The sequence below is a fragment of the Phascolarctos cinereus genome, unplaced genomic scaffold (genome assembly GCF_003287225.1).
Source record: "Phascolarctos cinereus isolate Bilbo 61053 unplaced genomic scaffold, phaCin_HiC Scaffold_726;HRSCAF=1367, whole genome shotgun sequence".
Taxonomy (NCBI): domain Eukaryota; kingdom Metazoa; phylum Chordata; class Mammalia; order Diprotodontia; family Phascolarctidae; genus Phascolarctos; species Phascolarctos cinereus.
In genome coordinates, this window is record NW_027556098.1 from 370,230,279 (window position 1) to 370,248,055 (window position 17,777).

At 49.4% G+C, this 17,777-nt stretch overlaps 1 protein-coding gene across 2 annotated transcripts in view; it reads right to left on the reverse strand.

The window, feature by feature from the left end:
* Window positions 1–17,777, reverse strand: part of PTPRU (protein tyrosine phosphatase receptor type U) — a 105,097-nt gene that overhangs the window by 13,868 nt on the left and 73,452 nt on the right. Inside the window, exons 15-25 of one of the 2 annotated variants that reach the window (XM_020983356.2) lie at window positions 16,942–17,099; window positions 12,558–12,748; window positions 11,362–11,434; window positions 10,527–10,603; window positions 6,952–6,988; window positions 6,241–6,338; window positions 5,086–5,202; window positions 3,689–3,843; window positions 2,799–2,934; window positions 2,273–2,422; window positions 1,311–1,484 (exon numbers count right to left, since the gene is read on the reverse strand). In XM_020983356.2, coding sequence (XP_020839015.2) covers window positions 1,311–1,484; window positions 2,273–2,422; window positions 2,799–2,934; window positions 3,689–3,843; window positions 5,086–5,202; window positions 6,241–6,338; window positions 6,952–6,988; window positions 10,527–10,603; window positions 11,362–11,434; window positions 12,558–12,748; window positions 16,942–17,099 — 1,366 coding nt within the window. Of the gene's footprint in view, window positions 1–1,310; window positions 1,485–2,272; window positions 2,423–2,798; window positions 2,983–3,688; window positions 3,844–5,085; window positions 5,203–6,240; window positions 6,339–6,951; window positions 6,989–10,526; window positions 10,604–11,361; window positions 11,435–12,557; window positions 12,749–16,941; window positions 17,100–17,777 lie in introns of both variants that reach the window. The other variant, XM_078145518.1, reaches the window with a different exon arrangement.

Here is a 17,777-nt window from a genome sequence, read left to right on the forward strand (position 1 = left end):
CCCTCTCTGGAACTTCTTGTGAATAGAAGGGGAGAGTCACCCTCAGGACATTCACCACCGTTTGTCTCATTCTGGGTGCCTCCAACAGAACCTCCTTCTCCTTGACAGAGAAAACAGAAGCAAAATCCAGCTTCTCTCTGCTATTACAGGTTGTCACTGCCCCATCCATCCCGGTCAGCTCTTCTTGGATTCTCCTCTTTTCCCCAATATAGATTCAAGGTACCACTTTTTTGTTGTCTTGAGCTCTCTTCACCAGCCTGGCCCTCCTGGCGCTATTCTGAGCTTGGCATTCATCCACTGTTACCCGCTATTGCTTCTGTTTCCTTCATGCTTCTACTAGAAAACCTCCAGGGAAGGAGAATGCATCATCTTCAGAGAGCTCACTAGACTTTTGGGACACTTATAATTGGTAAGAAGGTTTTCCTTGAGTGTAGCCTATATTCATCTCTCTCAACCTTGCCCACATTGCTTCCAATTCTGCCTTCTGGGGCCAAGCAGAATGAGAGACACCCCTCAAATGCGTGAAGGTAGCTGTTGCATTCCCACTAAACCTTTTCCTCCCTTCCTCAGCCCCTCTAACTGATCCTCATCTGACCTGATCACCCTGGCTGCCCTCCTCTGAAAAATATACTAGCTAATTACCATCCTTCTTAAAATGGGATGCCTGGAACAAGGCACAATACTCCATATTTGGCCAGACCAGGGCAAACCATCCTCATCGTCCAACATCCTCATCTTCATCCTCATCATCATGCATTTATATATGCTTTAAGATTTGCAAAACACTGTCCTAATATTATCTCATTTTATCCTCCTAACAACCATGGAAGGTAGATGCTATTGTGATCTCCATTTTACATTTGAGGAAACGGAGACAAACAATAGTGAAACGACTTGCCCAGGGTTACACAGCTAATAAGTGCTTGAGGCCAGATTTGAACTCAGATCTTCCTGACTCCAGGCCCAGCATTCTACTCACCTAGTTTTTTCTTACAAAAAGACCAACCACAGAGCAAAGGACTGAATTAGTATTTTGGGCTGCTATGTCACACTGTTGACTCGTACTGAGTTTGCAGTCCACTAAGACCCCCAGATTGTTTTCACATCAACAGCAGCCTATATCCATACCCTAAAGGCCCAGATGATTGAAGGGGATGAAAATGTGGTAAAGGGGCAGAATCAAGAGCTTCAGAGGTAAAAGGAAAAAAGAGAAAAGGTCAGGGCCTGGGCTGCAGGAATCCAGGGTGGTGGTTCAGAGAAAAGCTCTAGGACCATCCCCCTTCCCTCCCAGTGCCTCCCAGTCTTCTTACATCAGTTAAAGCTGCATTGATGTAGTTGTTGGGGTCCCCATCAGTGGAGATGAGGAAGGGCAAGCAGCGATCAGGGGGCAGGACATCCATGCTTCTGTTTTTCTCCCGGTTCCTGGGAAGAAGGGCGATGCTACATTCCTCCACATCTAACGGAGGTGTCACTGAATTAAGGGTCTGCAAGAGGGTAGAGAAGGAAGGACTGAACCAGCATTCCTTTGGATTTGAACCAAAGAATTTCCAGAATGCTTTCCTCTCCTCCCCTCTTTTCAAATGAAGAAATTGAGGACCAGAGCAGATGCACGATTTACCCAAAGTCACAAAACAACCTAATGCCTAGAACACACATTACCTGACCCTTCAGTTCTTCCCCTACTGAAGGGAAACTCAAAGAAAACCTTTCCTTGAGAAAGATGGAAGGAGGAACTCTCATTGAGTCTCCTCCCACCCCATGCTTCCCATCTTAGCCCACCCAGCTCATACCCACCACTATATAACAATCCATAACCTAGGCTGCCTTGGGGGTTAAGGGACCCAGAAGTCTATGGGAACAGATTTGGGGTGAGCAGATGCTCAGCTGCAGAGATACAGCCAACTGGGAGTGCCCCCAAGCCCTGAATGCTACTTCCTAACCCACTCACAGAATCACAAGGGGTTTCCAGTATCCAGGTATCCAGTTCATCTGACTTCCATTTCATGTACCAACCAGCCCAGAATTGTGGGGAAAGGGGGACTGCGATCAGAGGGGTGGACTATCTCTCTTCTTCTTAAAGGTTCCCAAATGAGGGGGTCTCACAGCCTCTATCCCAATGCTTCTCTGTCCAGGTACCAGGACACCTTCCTAGCGTCTAGTTTTATAATTCCTTCCTGGGAAGCCTCAATCCATTCATTCCTAATTGGTCCTTCCCCGCCTACCACACACACACATACACACACACACACACACTCAGACACACACCACATACCTGAAATTCATCCCTCAGCTGGGAGGAGTTACTCTGGGGGTCAATTCGGATCATCTCTTTATAGGTGGCCTTAAATTCGCTGACAGGGATAGTAGTTTCCCCACACAGGCAGGCCTCCAGGATTGCATCATGGATGAAGACATACTGTTCCTAAGGGAGGGTGGGGAGGGTGTAGGACGGGGGAGTTTAAATCTTGCCCAGACTCCTTTCCATTATTCTAGGTTGGGTCAACCCAACATACCATGGGCAAGTCCCATAATTCTGCTTGGAAACATAGAAAGAGATAGGATGATGGGAGAGCTCTTTGGGGGAGGGATTGCTCTGTTTTAGCATCTGTAGAATACAGCACAGTGGCTGACACACAGTAAGTGCTTAATAATTGCTCATTGATGCAATGACTAGAGCTTTCACAGGGTAGAGACCATTAAAGGCCCTCACTGAGCAGGGCCAAGTGGGACTCCTTGTGGATGCTGGTCAGGGCAATAGGATATGCTCCCCTGCATACACACCCAAAAGCACACCATACCTCCGTCTGGATCATGTTGATTCGGCGAGAGCAGAGCGTCTTGACACAGTTGTAGATGTCTACAACGCCCTCGCATTCAGCCATATCTAGCATCACATCGAGAACAATGTAGCAGCCTGTCCGGCCAGTGCCTGCACTGGGGAGATAGCCAGCCACATCCTGTCTCAGGCCACTGGCAGGGGAACTGGAAATGGGAGGAGGGAGGAGGGAGGTAGCCATCCTGGGGCTGGGAGGAGAGGGGAGTGACCATGGCCCCATCCATGATGGGGACAAGGAGTTGGGGTGGGTCACTGGGACACATCTACCCAGTCCTACCCAGGCCCCTCCCCTCCCAGCATCCCCCACCTTCCACTTCTGAGAATCTCTCCCTTCTGTACTGCCGACCTATAAGACCATTGTCCCAAGGCTTCTGGGAAATAAGAATATTGAAATCAAAGGATAAAAGGCATGAGTTTCCCTAGAGGTCACCACCAACGGCAAGCATTTACTAAGTACCTACTCCATGTAAGACCCTGTTCTTTGCACTGGGGATATAAAAACAAAAGCAAAACCATGCCTGCCCTCATGATGCTTACCATCACCTTGTCTCCAAGCAACATCACACATACACAAATGAATTTATACACACATGCAAACCTACACGTGCATACCCATACATATACATGCACATGTATACTTATGCATATATGTGCACATACAGATGTGTATATCCATACACACATATAATCTAGCAGGAGGCTCTAGTAGATGACCCCAGGGACTGTTAGGACACTAGTCTCTCTAGGACATTCTGCCAGTCCTACCACCTGGGTTCTCTTGTCTCCCTCATCCTTGACCTCCTCTTGCCCCTTTCCCACTACTCCTGTACCCCAGCCTAAACCTGCTGCTACCTGCAGTGGATGACGATGGGCCCAGCATCAGGTGGAGTGGAGGCCTTGACACGGCGGATGAAGGCCAGCAGCCCTGTGGCGTGGTAAGGGACGCCATGCTCTGGCCACGCAGTAAAATGGAACTGTTGTACCTCATGGCGGGCCGAGTAGCCCCTCTGTGGAGAAAGCACGTGGCTCAGCATGGGACCTACCTCTGCTTTCTGCCCCAGAACCAGCCTCAAAGGCCTATCTTCAAGGTCCTCTTCCAATGCCATCACTTCCATGAAGTCTTCTCTGATTCCACCGCCTCTCCATCTCTGCTGGATGCCATCTCTCCCTTCCCTGTGAGTTCTCCCCTGCTAACATTTTGTCTTGACCTCTTGCCCTTATTACTATAATACTATACTGCCTTATACTGGGGCTATTTGTAAACTCATGTGAAACACCCACAAGACCAAAAGTTCTTGACCAGTTTGTATGTCCTGGACCCTTTGGGCAGTCTGGTAGAGCCTATGGGCTTCTCAGAATGATGTTTTTAACAGCATTATATATATATATATATATATATATATATATATATAATATATACATATATATGTATATATGTATGTATGTGTGTATGTATGCATGCATGTATATATGTATATATGTGTATATGTATGTGTATGTGTATGTGTATGTGTGTATGTATATATGTGTATATGTATGTATGTGTGTATGTGTGTATGTATATATGCGTGTGTATGTATGTATATATGTGTGTGTATATGTATGTATATGTGTATGTGTGTATATATATAATATATATCAGATCATAAAGAAAACCACTTATACTGAAATGCAATGATTAAAACAAAAATTTTCTTAAGGAGAGAGTGTTGTGACAGAGCATGGGTTAAGACCCCTTGCTCAAGCCTAAATTTCTGACATCAAGGATCAGGTCTTATTTGCAGGGCATACAAAGGGAAAGATTGGAGGTAGAAAGACAAATCTAGCAGTCATTGCAATCAGCGACATGAGAGGGGCTGAGGGCCTGGGCTTGGGGGTGACAAAGAGAATAGTGAGGAGGGGATGGACATGCATGTAGAACCAATGCTTTAATGACCTATTATTTGGGGCCTGCGGGGTAGAGAAAGAGCTAGAGTTGGACAAGCCTTTCTCCTTCCTCTTCTGTTTCCTCCTGATGACCCTGGCTGAACTCCTCCCATCGTCCACTATCATCAGTGCTCCCAGGAAGGGCAAAGGTATAGGAGCACTCCAGAGAGGGCACTGCCAGGGCAGAGGTGGCAACCTGGACACTAATGTGGGGATTGGATGAGTTCTGCCACGGGGTGGGTTTTGGTCCCTTCCTTGAATCCCCCCTCCCCAAGCCAGGTCCCCAATTCCCCAAAAGGCAGGATAAAATGGTGCCAGCTCACCCTCTCCATGGCAAAAGTACGGACTGCATACTCTGCCAGGGTCTCTGTTTTCACCAGAGTGATCTTGATGTCTCCATACATCTCTGAGTCATCAGGCCAGTAGCGGGAACACTTCACCTAGAGACCAACAGGGTCTGGCATGATTCCCCCTTCCCTCCTCTAGCCCTTCACCTTCCCGGCCTCCCTGGCCCTCATTCCCCTCACCTTCTCCAAGACCCATTTTCTCTTCCTTCCCCACCCATTCCCACCATCATTCTCCCCCACCCTAGTGGACTCATGGAACAGAGGCTGTCCAGACAAGTGGGCATCTTGGTCATTGGGAGACTCTGCTTTCCTATCTACCTTTGGATGGCTCCAATTATTAGGATCTTCTTCCCAACATCAAGCCTAAATACGGCCTCTCTGAAACTACTCCCCAACAAATACACAACCCTTCTGGTTCCTAGTTCTGTTTTCTGGGGCCAGACAGAACACGTCTAATCACTCTGACGTGTGACAATGCTTGTGTCTCCCCTCCCAGTCTCTGACCCAATCTTCTCTTCTCCAGGATAAATATTCCCAGTGCCTTCAATTGACCTTGATGGGCTGGGGCCCAAATCTCCTTCATTCCTATTTATTCCCCCTTTGCCTTAGAATAATAATTATTGTTATTATAGCTAGCATTTATGCAGCACTTGAGGGTTTGCAAAGCACTTTGCAAAACTTATCTCACTGATCCTCACAACAACAGTGTAAGGTCAATGCTATCAATATCCCATTTTACAGCCAAGGATGCTAACTTAACAGGGGCCACAAAGCTGGTAAGTATCTGACGCAGGTTTTGAACTCAGGTCTTTCTGACTCCAAGTTCAACACCAGCTATCTCATAGGTCTGGAGCTGGAAAAGTCATCTAGTCCAAACCCCTCTTTTTACAGTGGAAGAAACTGAGGCCAATAGGACTTAAGTGACTTGCCCAAGGTCACACAGAGAGTAAGCAGGATTCACACGCAAGTCCTGGAACTCCAAGTTCACTCTTTCCATTACCTGCATATTTTCCCTAAACCCCAACTCACCTCCTCTCTGTCATCTTCACCTCCTTTTCCCAAGCCTCCTTTTTGCATCCCCTCTCCCTTCTCCCAGGCTCCCTGCCCTGCCTGGCCTCTGGGGCCCCTTACCCGTCCCACTTCCACCAGCTTGGTGATCATGACAATGCTGGAGCAATGTTCCTGCCACACCATTCTCCAGAAGTCATACACCATCTCCTGCCTGGGTCCTGGGGAGAGGGCAGGGAAGAATGGGGAGGGGGCCCCAAGGACATCTGAGAGCCAGGAGGCATTGACTATACAGGACGGCTCTTGGGCCTTTTCCCTCAGGCCTGTAAATCCAAAGTCCTAGCCCCAGACGGCTGCCCCAGGGGACCCCTGACCTTCCCAGCCCACCCTCCAAGCCCAGGACTGGTTAGCAGAATTCAAATTCCAAGGAGTGACTGACAGGAGGGTCCATGGCAGCCCACACTGGGAGCACCCGGTGGGGGAAAGGCTGCTGAAAGACAGAGGCAGAGGGGTAGGAGAGGGACTCTCTGTCAGGGGGCTCCAGGTTCTGGGAATACACATATGGTGAGGTGAGGGGAAAAAAGAGGAGAGGAGGAGGAGGGAAAGGGATGGGGGAGGAGAGGGGAGGGGAGGAGAGGAGAGTGGAGGAGAGGGGATGGGAAGAGAGGGAAGAGGAGGGGAGGAGAGGAAAGGAGAGGGGAGAGGAAGGGAGGGAAAGGGAGGTGAGGGGAAGAGAGAGGAGGGAAGGGGAGGGAAGGGAAGAGGAGAGAGGGGAAGGGAGAGGAGGGGAGCTGGGAGGGGAGGGGAGATACAGCCAAAGGAGAGCCTGGGTACCTTGAGTAGCTATGAAGTGGTTTGATCTGTGGTAGCCCTGGAACAGAAGGAAATACTGTCAGACCACCAAGGGGAGCACCAACTGTGAGCCCAACCCCAAAGAAGCCACTGCGGTCATCCAGTCAGGATGGCCCCTAGGGTAAGATGTCCCCAAACATTCTAAGTTCCCAAAGGACCAACCTCTAGTTCCCCAGGGCCCCAACCCCTTTACCCCCATTTCTCTGACCCAGGATGAGCCATATTCATCCAGGGGTCAATCTATCCCAAGCCTCAAAGAACCATGTCCCAATCCTGCCTTGGAGACAGGATCAATGACTCTACAGCCAGGAGCAGAGGCCACAGGGACATCGTTCTAAACCATGTCTCCCCCCACCCACAGCAGTCATCCCTTCATCACAGAGGCAGGGGCACCTCTGCCCTAAAGCCCCATCATACCCTGGCTCTAGGGATGTCTATGTCCAACCCTTCCCAGACCACTTATGACCCTGTTCCTATAAGCTGCCCAAGAAATCTCCTTCAGTGATAACATCCCAGTCTTACAAACACCCCAGTGAGGGAGTTCTTACCAATATCTAATCTAGTTCCCACCCAATGCTAATCAAGTCCTTTTCATCTTTGTCCTGCTTGCCATGGAAATGATGCCCACTGGTGGTCAGCCCCTCTCACTGGTCCTGAGCAATGGCCAAGCTCCCCCTGGCCAGTTCCTGCCCTCCCTTCCTGACAGTTCTTAATCCATCAGAAGCCAGAGGCATAGCCCCACAGAGGAGATGCATTTCTATTTAATCAGAGAGGCAGCAACACATGGTAGGAAAGAGAGCCAATCCCAGAAGTCTAGAAGACCTGGATATGAATCCCCACTCTAACACGGACTGGCTAAGTGACCCCGGGCAAATCAATCACTTAACTCCTCTCTGCTCTAGCAATGCTCAACCAGCAAGTGGTAAAACTACTCACTCCCTAGGAGGAGCTTCCTCATCTGGGAGTTCCCTACACCAGAGGAGTCCAACAGGCTGCCCACAATACACCAGAACCAGATTAAAATGTAACTGGGAGATATTTAACAAAATAAATAAAAATACAATAAAACTTAGCTACTGTTGATCTGGGGTTTTTTAAGTCAATATGTGGCCCACAGGGATTCTTATGTACAGTTTAGTGGTGCCCCCTCCCCATTTCTATTTGAATTTGACACCACTGCCCTACACTAGGCTTCCCAAAAGTCTTAGTGCAGTTTCAAACCTGGCATCACACAAGACTTTCAGGACGCCCTGTAGATGTATATGGAACTGTGGAATGTCAGAACTGAAAGGAACCTCTGACAATTGTCTCATCCAAACCCCTCATTTTACAGCTAAGACAACTGCAGTTCAGAAAAGGGAAGTGACTTGTCCAAAGTCACACAGCCAGCAGGGTGAGAACCAGAATTCAAGTCCCCTGCTTCTGAATCTAATGGTCATCTAGTCCAGTGGACTTCCTACATCGAGCCACAAGGAAGACCTGGGGACAGAGATGGATTTGACCATAGAGCGGAGGGCATTCAGGGCTACTGGCAGAGAAGGCAGAGGCTGGTTTAAGAGGTCAGAGGGCTAAATAGCCCAGGGTCTGCCCTTGCCTAATGTCCATTACCAAGACTGTCCCCTCCACACTCTCTAGCCTCTTACCCTCCCCAGTGTTCTGCTCAGAGCAACAAAGGAGAAGGCGGCCGATGGGTGCATGGTTTTGCTTTCAGTGAGAAGAGTGAACAGTGACTCAGGGATCACCAAGGTCTGACCCAAGCACTGAGATGGGGGCAGTCAGCGCTGGGGGACAGGAGAAAGGGAAGGAAGAGAGAGACTCAGTGTGCATGAGAGAGAGAGAGAGAGAGAGAGAGAGAGAGAGAGAGAGAGAGAGAGAGAGAGAGAGACTCAGACAGTATGTGTGCATGTGAGAGAGAGAGAGAGAGAGAGAGAGAGAGAGAGAGAGAGAGAGAGAGAGAGAGAGGATATACTTACTTCTCGGTTTATCCGAATCTTAAGGATTCCGGTGAGAGGACAGGTGCCCAAGCCAAAGAGACCAGAAAGAGGGAGATTAGCCCACTGGGCATGGCCATGGGAGGCAGAGGCAGGAGCAGGAAGGGGCTTTGTGGGACATGGATGTGGCAGAGGGGAGGGGATCAGGAAGGAAAAGGGGGGAGAGGGGAAGAGGGGAGGTTGCCCTACCAAAATCTGGGGGTCCTGGGAGTGGGAGAAAAAGAAGGAAATGATACAGGGAAAACAGGACAGGGAAAGGCCAAGAATGGAGAATGAAAGCATCAGGCCCCCCAGGAGAAAAGGAGGAGTGGGGTGAGAGGCTTGTTTCTGTCTTCACACCTTTGCTCACACTGTGGGCCTGCCTGGAATGCCTTCCCCTCCATCTAGCCAAATCCCTCAGGGGCCAGATCAAACCCCACCTCCTCCAAGAGGACATCCCTGACTGTACAAATGGTCTGCACCCTCATGACACTTACCCTCCATTCCATCCCCTCAAGTGGTAAATGATGTTTAGAATCTAAATCTTTCACAAGCATAAATCCTTTCTTCCCAACCAGACTCTGAGCACCCCCAGGACAGAGATGATGCCTTCTTCTTTTTAATCTCCCCCAAACCCCCTGGCACAGGACTGGGCACATGTGGGTGCCCTGTCAATACTTGTTGAATTGAACTAAGACCTCAGATCATGTCCTTTCCCCTTTGTTCCCCTCTCCTTCCCTCCCTAATAGAGCTATTGCCTTTTCTTCAATATGCCTGGTCAGAGACAGCAAGGTTAGCTCGAGGGTGACACAGTATTCTCCCCCTCTAAGGTTCTATTGGGGTGAGTAAGAATACCTCTCTGCTCTGCTCTGCCCCACCTAGCTCCCAGCCCCTGTGGACTGACCGCGTCCACACGCCCCTTCTAAGTCAGGCTTTTTCCCTGCCGACATCACACTGGCTCTGCCCATTTCCCTCACTCTGGTTCTTTTCTTCTATGGCACCTCAGGAGAAGATGCCCATTCCCTGACTTCCCTGGCCACTCCTATACAGAAGAGTCAGGAGCTCACACAAACCTTCTCTTCTTTGGTCAGATCTATCTCCTACCATTCTTGAGAACCCAACTGAATTCAACTCACCATTTCTTAAATGCCTATTGTGTATCCAGCAACATGCTAGATGCTCAGGGTACAAACACAGAAGAAGAAAGCTTCTGCCTTCAAGTAGCTGACGTTCTACTAGAGCGACCAAGCTGATTTCTGGCTCCATGTGTCCTCTCCTCCTAGCCCAAATCACTGCCCTTCCTTAACTATCCCAGACTACACAGATAGCTCCCTCCTCTGAGCTCCTGAAATGCTATCTGACGAATTTCCTAACACACCTTCTGGCATTGATTAGTAATTGTTTTACCCTGCTAGAACAGGAGCTTCACAGGGCAGGGAGTAGACATTGTGCCCCTCCATATCCCACATGGCAGCCAGCCCAGGGACTAGCCTACCTGTGGGTGCTCAGCACGTGTTCGGTGCCTGACTGTGTGAGGGGAGGGGCAGGGGAAGGACAGTTGAGGGCAGTTTCTCAGGGTGCACTCACATCGATGTAGTTGGCATTGATGTAGTCCGCGTTGGGGTCTCCCAGAAGTGGATGCAGCTTCACTCGGTGCCGATCATCTATGAATCCAGAGCAGGGGCTGCATCATAAAGGCTGAGCAGCCCCAAGGGCCCAACCAGAAGCATGGAGTTTGAGGAGAGTGGAATGGGCTATTATGTATGGAGAACTAACAGAGTTTTTACTTGGTGGTGCAGCACCCCCAACCCTGCCCCAACAGCTGGGAGGGAATCATGCTCTTTTTACAGGCAGAGTTACCCAATCTGATACATAATGGGAGTTAGAAAAGTAGGAGACTAGAGGTATGGGGGAGGGGTGAGCTATCATCTGGGGGAACAATGAAGAGAGGAAGATGGAGACTGGGGGCTGAAGTTAGGGGACACTAAAAAGAGGGGATGAGGGGTACATTGGAGGAGGGAGAAGCAGGGGAATACTTTGGGAAGTAGGGGAGCTTAGCATGAGGTATGGGAGGGGAAAGGAGCAGGGGATGGAGCTGAACCAGGGGCCCAATGGGAGATTGGGAGGGAAAAGAATTCAGGGCTGAGGGAACCCCACAAAGTGAGAGGTGGGAATTCTGTGGATCCCAGGGGAAAGGCAGCTCTGTGCCCAGCTGTTATGCCAACATTCCAAACCTTCCTGCCAGCCTTACTGAATGGACTGGATTGTACTGAAAGCCAAGCAGAGGGCACTCTCAGGACCCCCTCCCTTCACGCCATGAACACCCCCAGGCTGAGATACAAGGCGCCTACCGGAGTTACCTCCCCCTGTCCCAGTGTCTGGGACACAGGCTAAGTCCTGCCTCCCTCATCTCTGCACTCACAAGGGGGGACGGGCTCCGCTCTGCTCTTGGCCTTGTCCTTCTTCTTGCTGGCATCCCAGCCTTCAAAGAAGCTCTATGGAAAACACAGATGATGAGAATGGAGTCAGGAGCGGGGCAGGGGGAACACTGCAGCTCTCGTCCCAGCTCTCTAGTTCAACCCCTTTGTACAGAAGAGGAAACTGAGCCTAAGAGAGGTGAAACAACATGCCCACAGTCACGGAGGCGACAGAGTCAGGATCTGAACTCAGGTCCTCTGACTCCAAGCCCCACGGCTCCTGCCTCTACATCAAACACATGTCCAGAAATGCTGCTTCTGGGGGCACTGGGCATTTGCACGCTCCATAAAGGGGCTCTGGCCACAGACTAATGGAGAAGCTCACTGTACCCGTGGCCTGCCTGGACTATGGGCATTCACAGAGCCACAGAGACGCTTTCATGGACAATCTCTGGGGGCCAAATCCTGGGGTACCTGTTCTGCCAGGCCAGAGTACCCAGAAAAAAGAAGATGGGAGAAGTGAAGGGGAAGGTAGCCAGTCTCAGATTATCATCAGAATCTGACCAAATCAAAGCCTCAATTTAGATTGGAGTCAGCATTAAGCATTGGAGTCAGGGACGGAGTCAAAGTTCAGGTGATGGTCAGTTAGCGCCTGCATCAGGGTCATTGTTCAGGGAGAGAGTCAAGATCAGAAATAAAAGATCAGAATCAGAGTGGAGGCTACAGATGGGGTCAGACTCAGGGTTCAGGTCAGGACTGAGGCAGGGCAAGGATCATAGGATTCATAAGGGATCTTATAGCCCAGGTCCCTCAGTTTTAGAGGGATGTTAAGGGATCTACCCAAGGTCACATGGGCTATAAACAGCAGAGCCGGAATTCACACCCAGGTCTTCTCTGACTCCCAAGTCTCTGTGATGCTCGTTGGACTTGGAGACAGCATGGAACAATGGATAGAGTGCTGGGCTCAGAGTCAGGAAGACCTGAATTCAAATGTAGACACTTAGCAGATGTGTGACCCCGGGCAAGCCACTTAATCTGTTTGCTTCAGTTTCTTCATATATAAAAGAAAGATAATAGCACCTACTTCCCAGGGTTGTGAGGATCAAATAAGGTACTATTTGTAAAGCTCTTTGCAAATCTTAAAGAGCTATAAATACATGTTATAATTATTATTATTATTCCCACCCCAGGGAGCTCTTACTTCATACTCCTGCTTGAAGCCATAACCCTCGGCTGTCTTCATCTGGTTGATGTGCTGCAGCAAGTCGGCCACTCGAACAGCCGGGTGCAGCTGTCCTGTGTGGTAGGGGGAGCCCTTCCGGCCACAGGGACGCCGGGGGGAGCCTCCCAGCAGGCTGCTCGATTCATTGACCACGCTGCTTCGCTGGTCCCCTGGAAAGGGAGCGGGTAAGGGAGGGAAGCCCTCGGAGCATCCCAGATGTAGGCCTGCAAGGGCCTGGAGAGGTCACTCAGTCCAGAGGGGCCAGATTCGTGGCCCATGCTGGCTGGAATGCCTGAACCAGATTGAAATGCTGAACTAAGTAAGTAAAAAATACAATTGCATATGGATGTTCTCGTGGGGTTGTCTAAGCCAATAATATGTTGCCCACTGCTCTTGCCCGACCCTCTTACTTTAGGGGTGAGGATGCTGAGGCCCAGGGGTGTGAAGGAATTTGGCTAAGGACAAACAGATAGGAGGCGACAGAGAGAGGATTCAAACCCAAATTCTCTGACCCCACTGCCAGGACTCCCTTCTCTGCCCCATGCTGGCTCGTCTCTGAGGTCCCTCCCAAGTTTTTCCTTCTTCATTCTAAGGGCCTCACAGCCTTTACACTCAATATTCTAAGACCCCTCCCAACCTAAACATTGTGGGTCTTCAGGTCCCCCCAGCTCAGATATTCTATGTTCCAAGAATCCTCCCAGCCCTAGCAATTTGTGTTCTAAGTTCCCTCCCAGCTCTAATATTCTGTGTTCTAAGGCCCCTCCAAGTTCTGACATTCTGTGTTCCAAGGTCCTTCCCAGCTCTGACATTGTATGTTCTAAGGGCCATCCCAGCTCTTCCATATGGTCTAAGGTCTTCCTCAGCCCTGCATTGTCTGTTCTAAGGTCCCTAGAGCTCTGACATTCTAGTTCTAAAGCTTTTTCCAGCTCTGACATTCTAGTTCTAAGGCTTTTTCTGGCTCTGACATTCTCTGTTCTGATAGCCTATGTTCTGAAACTCTTATATTCCATGAAAACCTAATTCCTTCCCCCCTCTCCTGTCAGGGCTCTGGGCCCTGTCACTCTGTGTGGCAGGGGGCTCAGGCTTGGAATCCTTCAGAAAACCACCTTGATTTCCCCCCATATACACTTTTTCCTCTACCTCCCCCCTCCTGCCCCCTCCCCAGCACAGCCCAGAGAACAAGGCAATCTCACTACCCTCCCTCCCTCTCTCCTGGGGAACAATCTGGAACATTTGGCAACTCCCAGCAATTACCCCCATTCAGAAAGAAGAAAATCCTGAAAATAGCTGCCGCTGCCACCAGCCACGGCTGCTGCTGCCACGGATTAGGAAAGGAGCTGAATAGAGGGATTTCTTTCGCGTTGGCATTTTCCATTGTAAACCTTTGCTGCTCTCAGCTCCAATCATCCTCAGGCTCAGAGATTCCCCCCCTCCACACTCCCCTCCTGATTCAAGTTTAGTGAGCCGTCCCGAAACTCTGGCCCCCACACCACTCTTGGGAGGGATCCCTCACCTTCTGCTCCCCACCAACCCTGCCTGCCCACCAGGGTATGCCCAAAAAGTGGTGCCCTTTCTGGAGCCCACCAAGGCTCAAGTGGCTCTAGGAGCTTAGGGGACGTGATCAAACCTCCCCTTTCCTCTGGGACAAGAGGAAAGCCTAAAGGCAGCTCCTGCTCCCCAGCACTTTCCTACCCCCAACCCTAGGCTGTCATAGGGCCAGGACTGTTATTCCCACTGGGCAGAGAAGGAAACCAAGGCTACCAGGGAAAAAAGACTTGTCCAGGGTCATACAGCTAATAAGTTATATAGCCAGGATCAGATGAGGAACCCCTCTTTTTAGCCCTTCTGCCCCACAAGAGGAAAGGCCAGCTCTGCAAGAAAAGCCTTGGGTGACAGTAGAAAATCCACTGGATCAGGAATTAGGAAACCTGGATTCACAGAATCAGAGAAACTCTGAGCTAGAAGAGATCCCAGAAGTCAGCTAGTCCAAACTGGAATCTCCTCTGCAGCTTCTAAAGAAGGACCTCCACTTAAAGACCCCCTGTGATGGGGAACTCACTACCTCCCAAAAAGACCTAGTTCACTTTCGCATAGCTCTGATGATGGTAAAGAAACGTTTCCTCATATGGAGTTTGAATCTGCCTTAACACAACTGTAATGAATGAAGCATGGAACCTGGAGTCAGGATGACCTGGGGTAGAATCTTACTCCTCCTACTTGCTGCCTAGATGGCCCTAGGGAAATCACTCAAACCCCTCTGCCTCAGTTTCCTCATATGTTAAAAGGGGAATCATAATAACACCTACTTTAGGGGATTGCTGGAAGGATCCAATGAGCTAATATAGAGAAATTACATTGCCAAACTTAAAAAATCATCTATAGAGTTGGCCCCTTCTGGTCATAAGTCTGTGGCTGTATGAGAATAAGCTGCTTTTATTATTACTGCTAATTCCACCCTCTTTGATCTGGACAGTTTCCAGCAGCTCTGGAACAAGCCCATGTATCTCTTTGGGTGATGACTCAATTATTCATTCCATGGCCCCTGCCCCTTCCAGCTCTGAAACTCTGGTTCTAAGGATCCTTTTATCGCTAGCTTTCTACATTCAAAGGTCTCTTGCAGATTTGATATTCTATTCAGATGTGGGGAGCCCTGCGGCCTTCAGGCCATGTGACCTCACAGTTCTCACATTCTGTGTTCTAAGGACTCCCCCAGTTTCACATTCCATGTTCCATGGACTATTCTAACTCTGATGTTTTATATTCTAAGTCCCCTCCCAGCTCTGACATTCTATCTTCTCAGGTTCTAAGCAGGATAGCTTCTTGGATAGCAGGAAACAATGGACAAGAATGAGAGGGCTCTTCTTCACTCCATTTTTTTTTTTGGGTGAGGCAATCGGGGTTAAGTGACTTGCCCAGAGTCACACAGCTAGTGAGTGTAATGTGTCTGAGGCCAAATTTGAACTCAGGTCCTCCTGACTCCAAAGCTGGTGCTCTATCCACTGTGCTACCTACCTGCCCCTTCTTCACTCCATTTTCAGGAACTTCAATGCCAGGCCTGAAAGTCAAAAGCTACAACTGGAGAAAGAATGAGCATGGCCCAAAGGCCTCCATCATTCGGAAGAGGAAGAAGGGTGAGAAGACAAGATGAAGAGGCTGAATTAAAGGGAAGCGTTTCCATGGGCTCAGGGGAATCAGGACAGCACTGCAAGTGAGACATGTGAGAGACAGACGCATCTGGGTGCTCTTTGTAGCAGCAGTTCGGGCAGCCAGAGAAGGGAGGAAGCCAACCAGGAAGGCATAGAAAGCCTCACCAAGAGGACAGTCACAGCAAGCAGGGCTAAGGAGAGTCTGCTGGGTATGAACACAAGCAAACTGAGGCAAGCAGAGGTTAAGTGACTTGCCTTGGTCACACAGTAAATGTCTGAGGCAAGATCTGAACTCAGGTCATCCTGAATCCAGGCCCAGTGCTCAACCTACTATGCCACTGAACAAAGGATGTCATCACAGCTCTAAGAGACTTCAGAATATTGAATGTCAGAATTGAACAGGGCCTTAGAATATAGAATTTCAGTGTTTTGAGGGCCCTTAGTATAGATAATCATATCAGAGCTGGGAGGGGCCTTAGAACAGAGAGTGTCAGAGCTGGGATGGGCCTTAGAACAGAGAATGTCAGAGCTAGAACAATTTTTTCACTACTCTGGGATGTAGTCCATCTAGTCCTGGTTACTTAAACTCATTAAGGGTATAGAGGCTCTCTCTATATATTACTGCTTATCCTGGGCTCTCTATTAGTCATTTTTGTCTTGTCTTTTCTGGACCAAAGATCATTGCCTTTGGATAAAAATCACCCCCAGCCTCCATTCTTGTTTTTACATATGTACTAAAATAGCAAAATCCCATTTAACTGAATAAAAAAAAATTATAGGATTTCAAGCTGTAAGAGATCTTAAAGATCACCATGTCAAACCCCCTCATTTTACAGATTTAGGAAACTGAGATCCTGCAGGTAAGTGACATGACCAAGGTCACAAAGATAGTAAACATCAGGGGCAGTAATTGAACCCAGATCCTCTGGCTTCAAGTCTAGGTCTCTTTTTACTCAGTTGCTGACTGACCAGAGGGCCCTGCTCTCCTTGTGATTTCTCTGGGAGGAGCAGAAGAGACCTCAGGCCCCGGACTCTATTCTCTGTGGCCTGACCTCTTGGCTATGGGCTTGGCTAGCTGAGAAGCAGATGCTGGACAGTGAGCAGGGAGGTCCAGCTCGGTGAGTAGTAGAAGAATATATAGGCTTCAAAGGCTGGATAAGAAAGGATTAATCACAGTGCCAAGGAGAAAACCCTCTGCCTAGCTGCCCACCACTCACCCCGAGTACTGTAGCTATGGGCATCCATGAAGGAGAGGCCTAGGCGCTCGTCTTCTTGTAGCGTGCTCTGATCTGTGAAGCTGCGGTCCACAGCACTCATCATGTGGGTCTTCTCATGGCGGTAGTTAATGGTGGCCTTGGCCATGTTGACTGGCTTCCTGCGGTACATGGAGGAGGGAAGAGTGGTGAGTGCTGAGCTGGACTAACCAGCAAGAACTATACACCAGTCTGAGAGTCATCCAGAGAGAATGGGCACAGGACCTTCCTAGGGGATGAGCTAGAGTACTGAGGGCTGGAAGTGGAGTCAGGGAAGGAGAAAAAAAGCCTATAAAGCCCCCTGGACCCATCTGGTGGAACCTCTTCCTCCTCCCCAGCAACTACGGCCTCTACCTGTATACAGAATCATAGGTTTAGAACTTAAAGGAAGAGGCCATCTAGTCCAACCCAATCATTTCACAGATGAGGAAACCGAGGCCAAGAAGCATTAAATGTCTTGTGTAAGGTCATAAGAAGTGATCAGCAGAGATGGGATTTGAACCCAGGTCTTATGACTTCAAATTCAGTATGCTTTCTACTGTCCCATTCTATATCCTAGAAAGTTTCTGCCTCGAAGGGCATGAAGGGCGGGAAGACTTAAGCCACAGAGGAATGTGACAAAGAACCTGCCATAGTGATACTCTCCTTGGGGAGATTCTGGACACCCTGCCCCACTGCCTGGCCCCCTAGAGGATAGACCCTGCTGGTTCCAAAAAGAATGCCCCATATCAGGAAGAGTATAATCCTAGACCATGCCTATTCCCAGGGTTTAGGTGGTCAGACTGGTTCATTCCAACCAG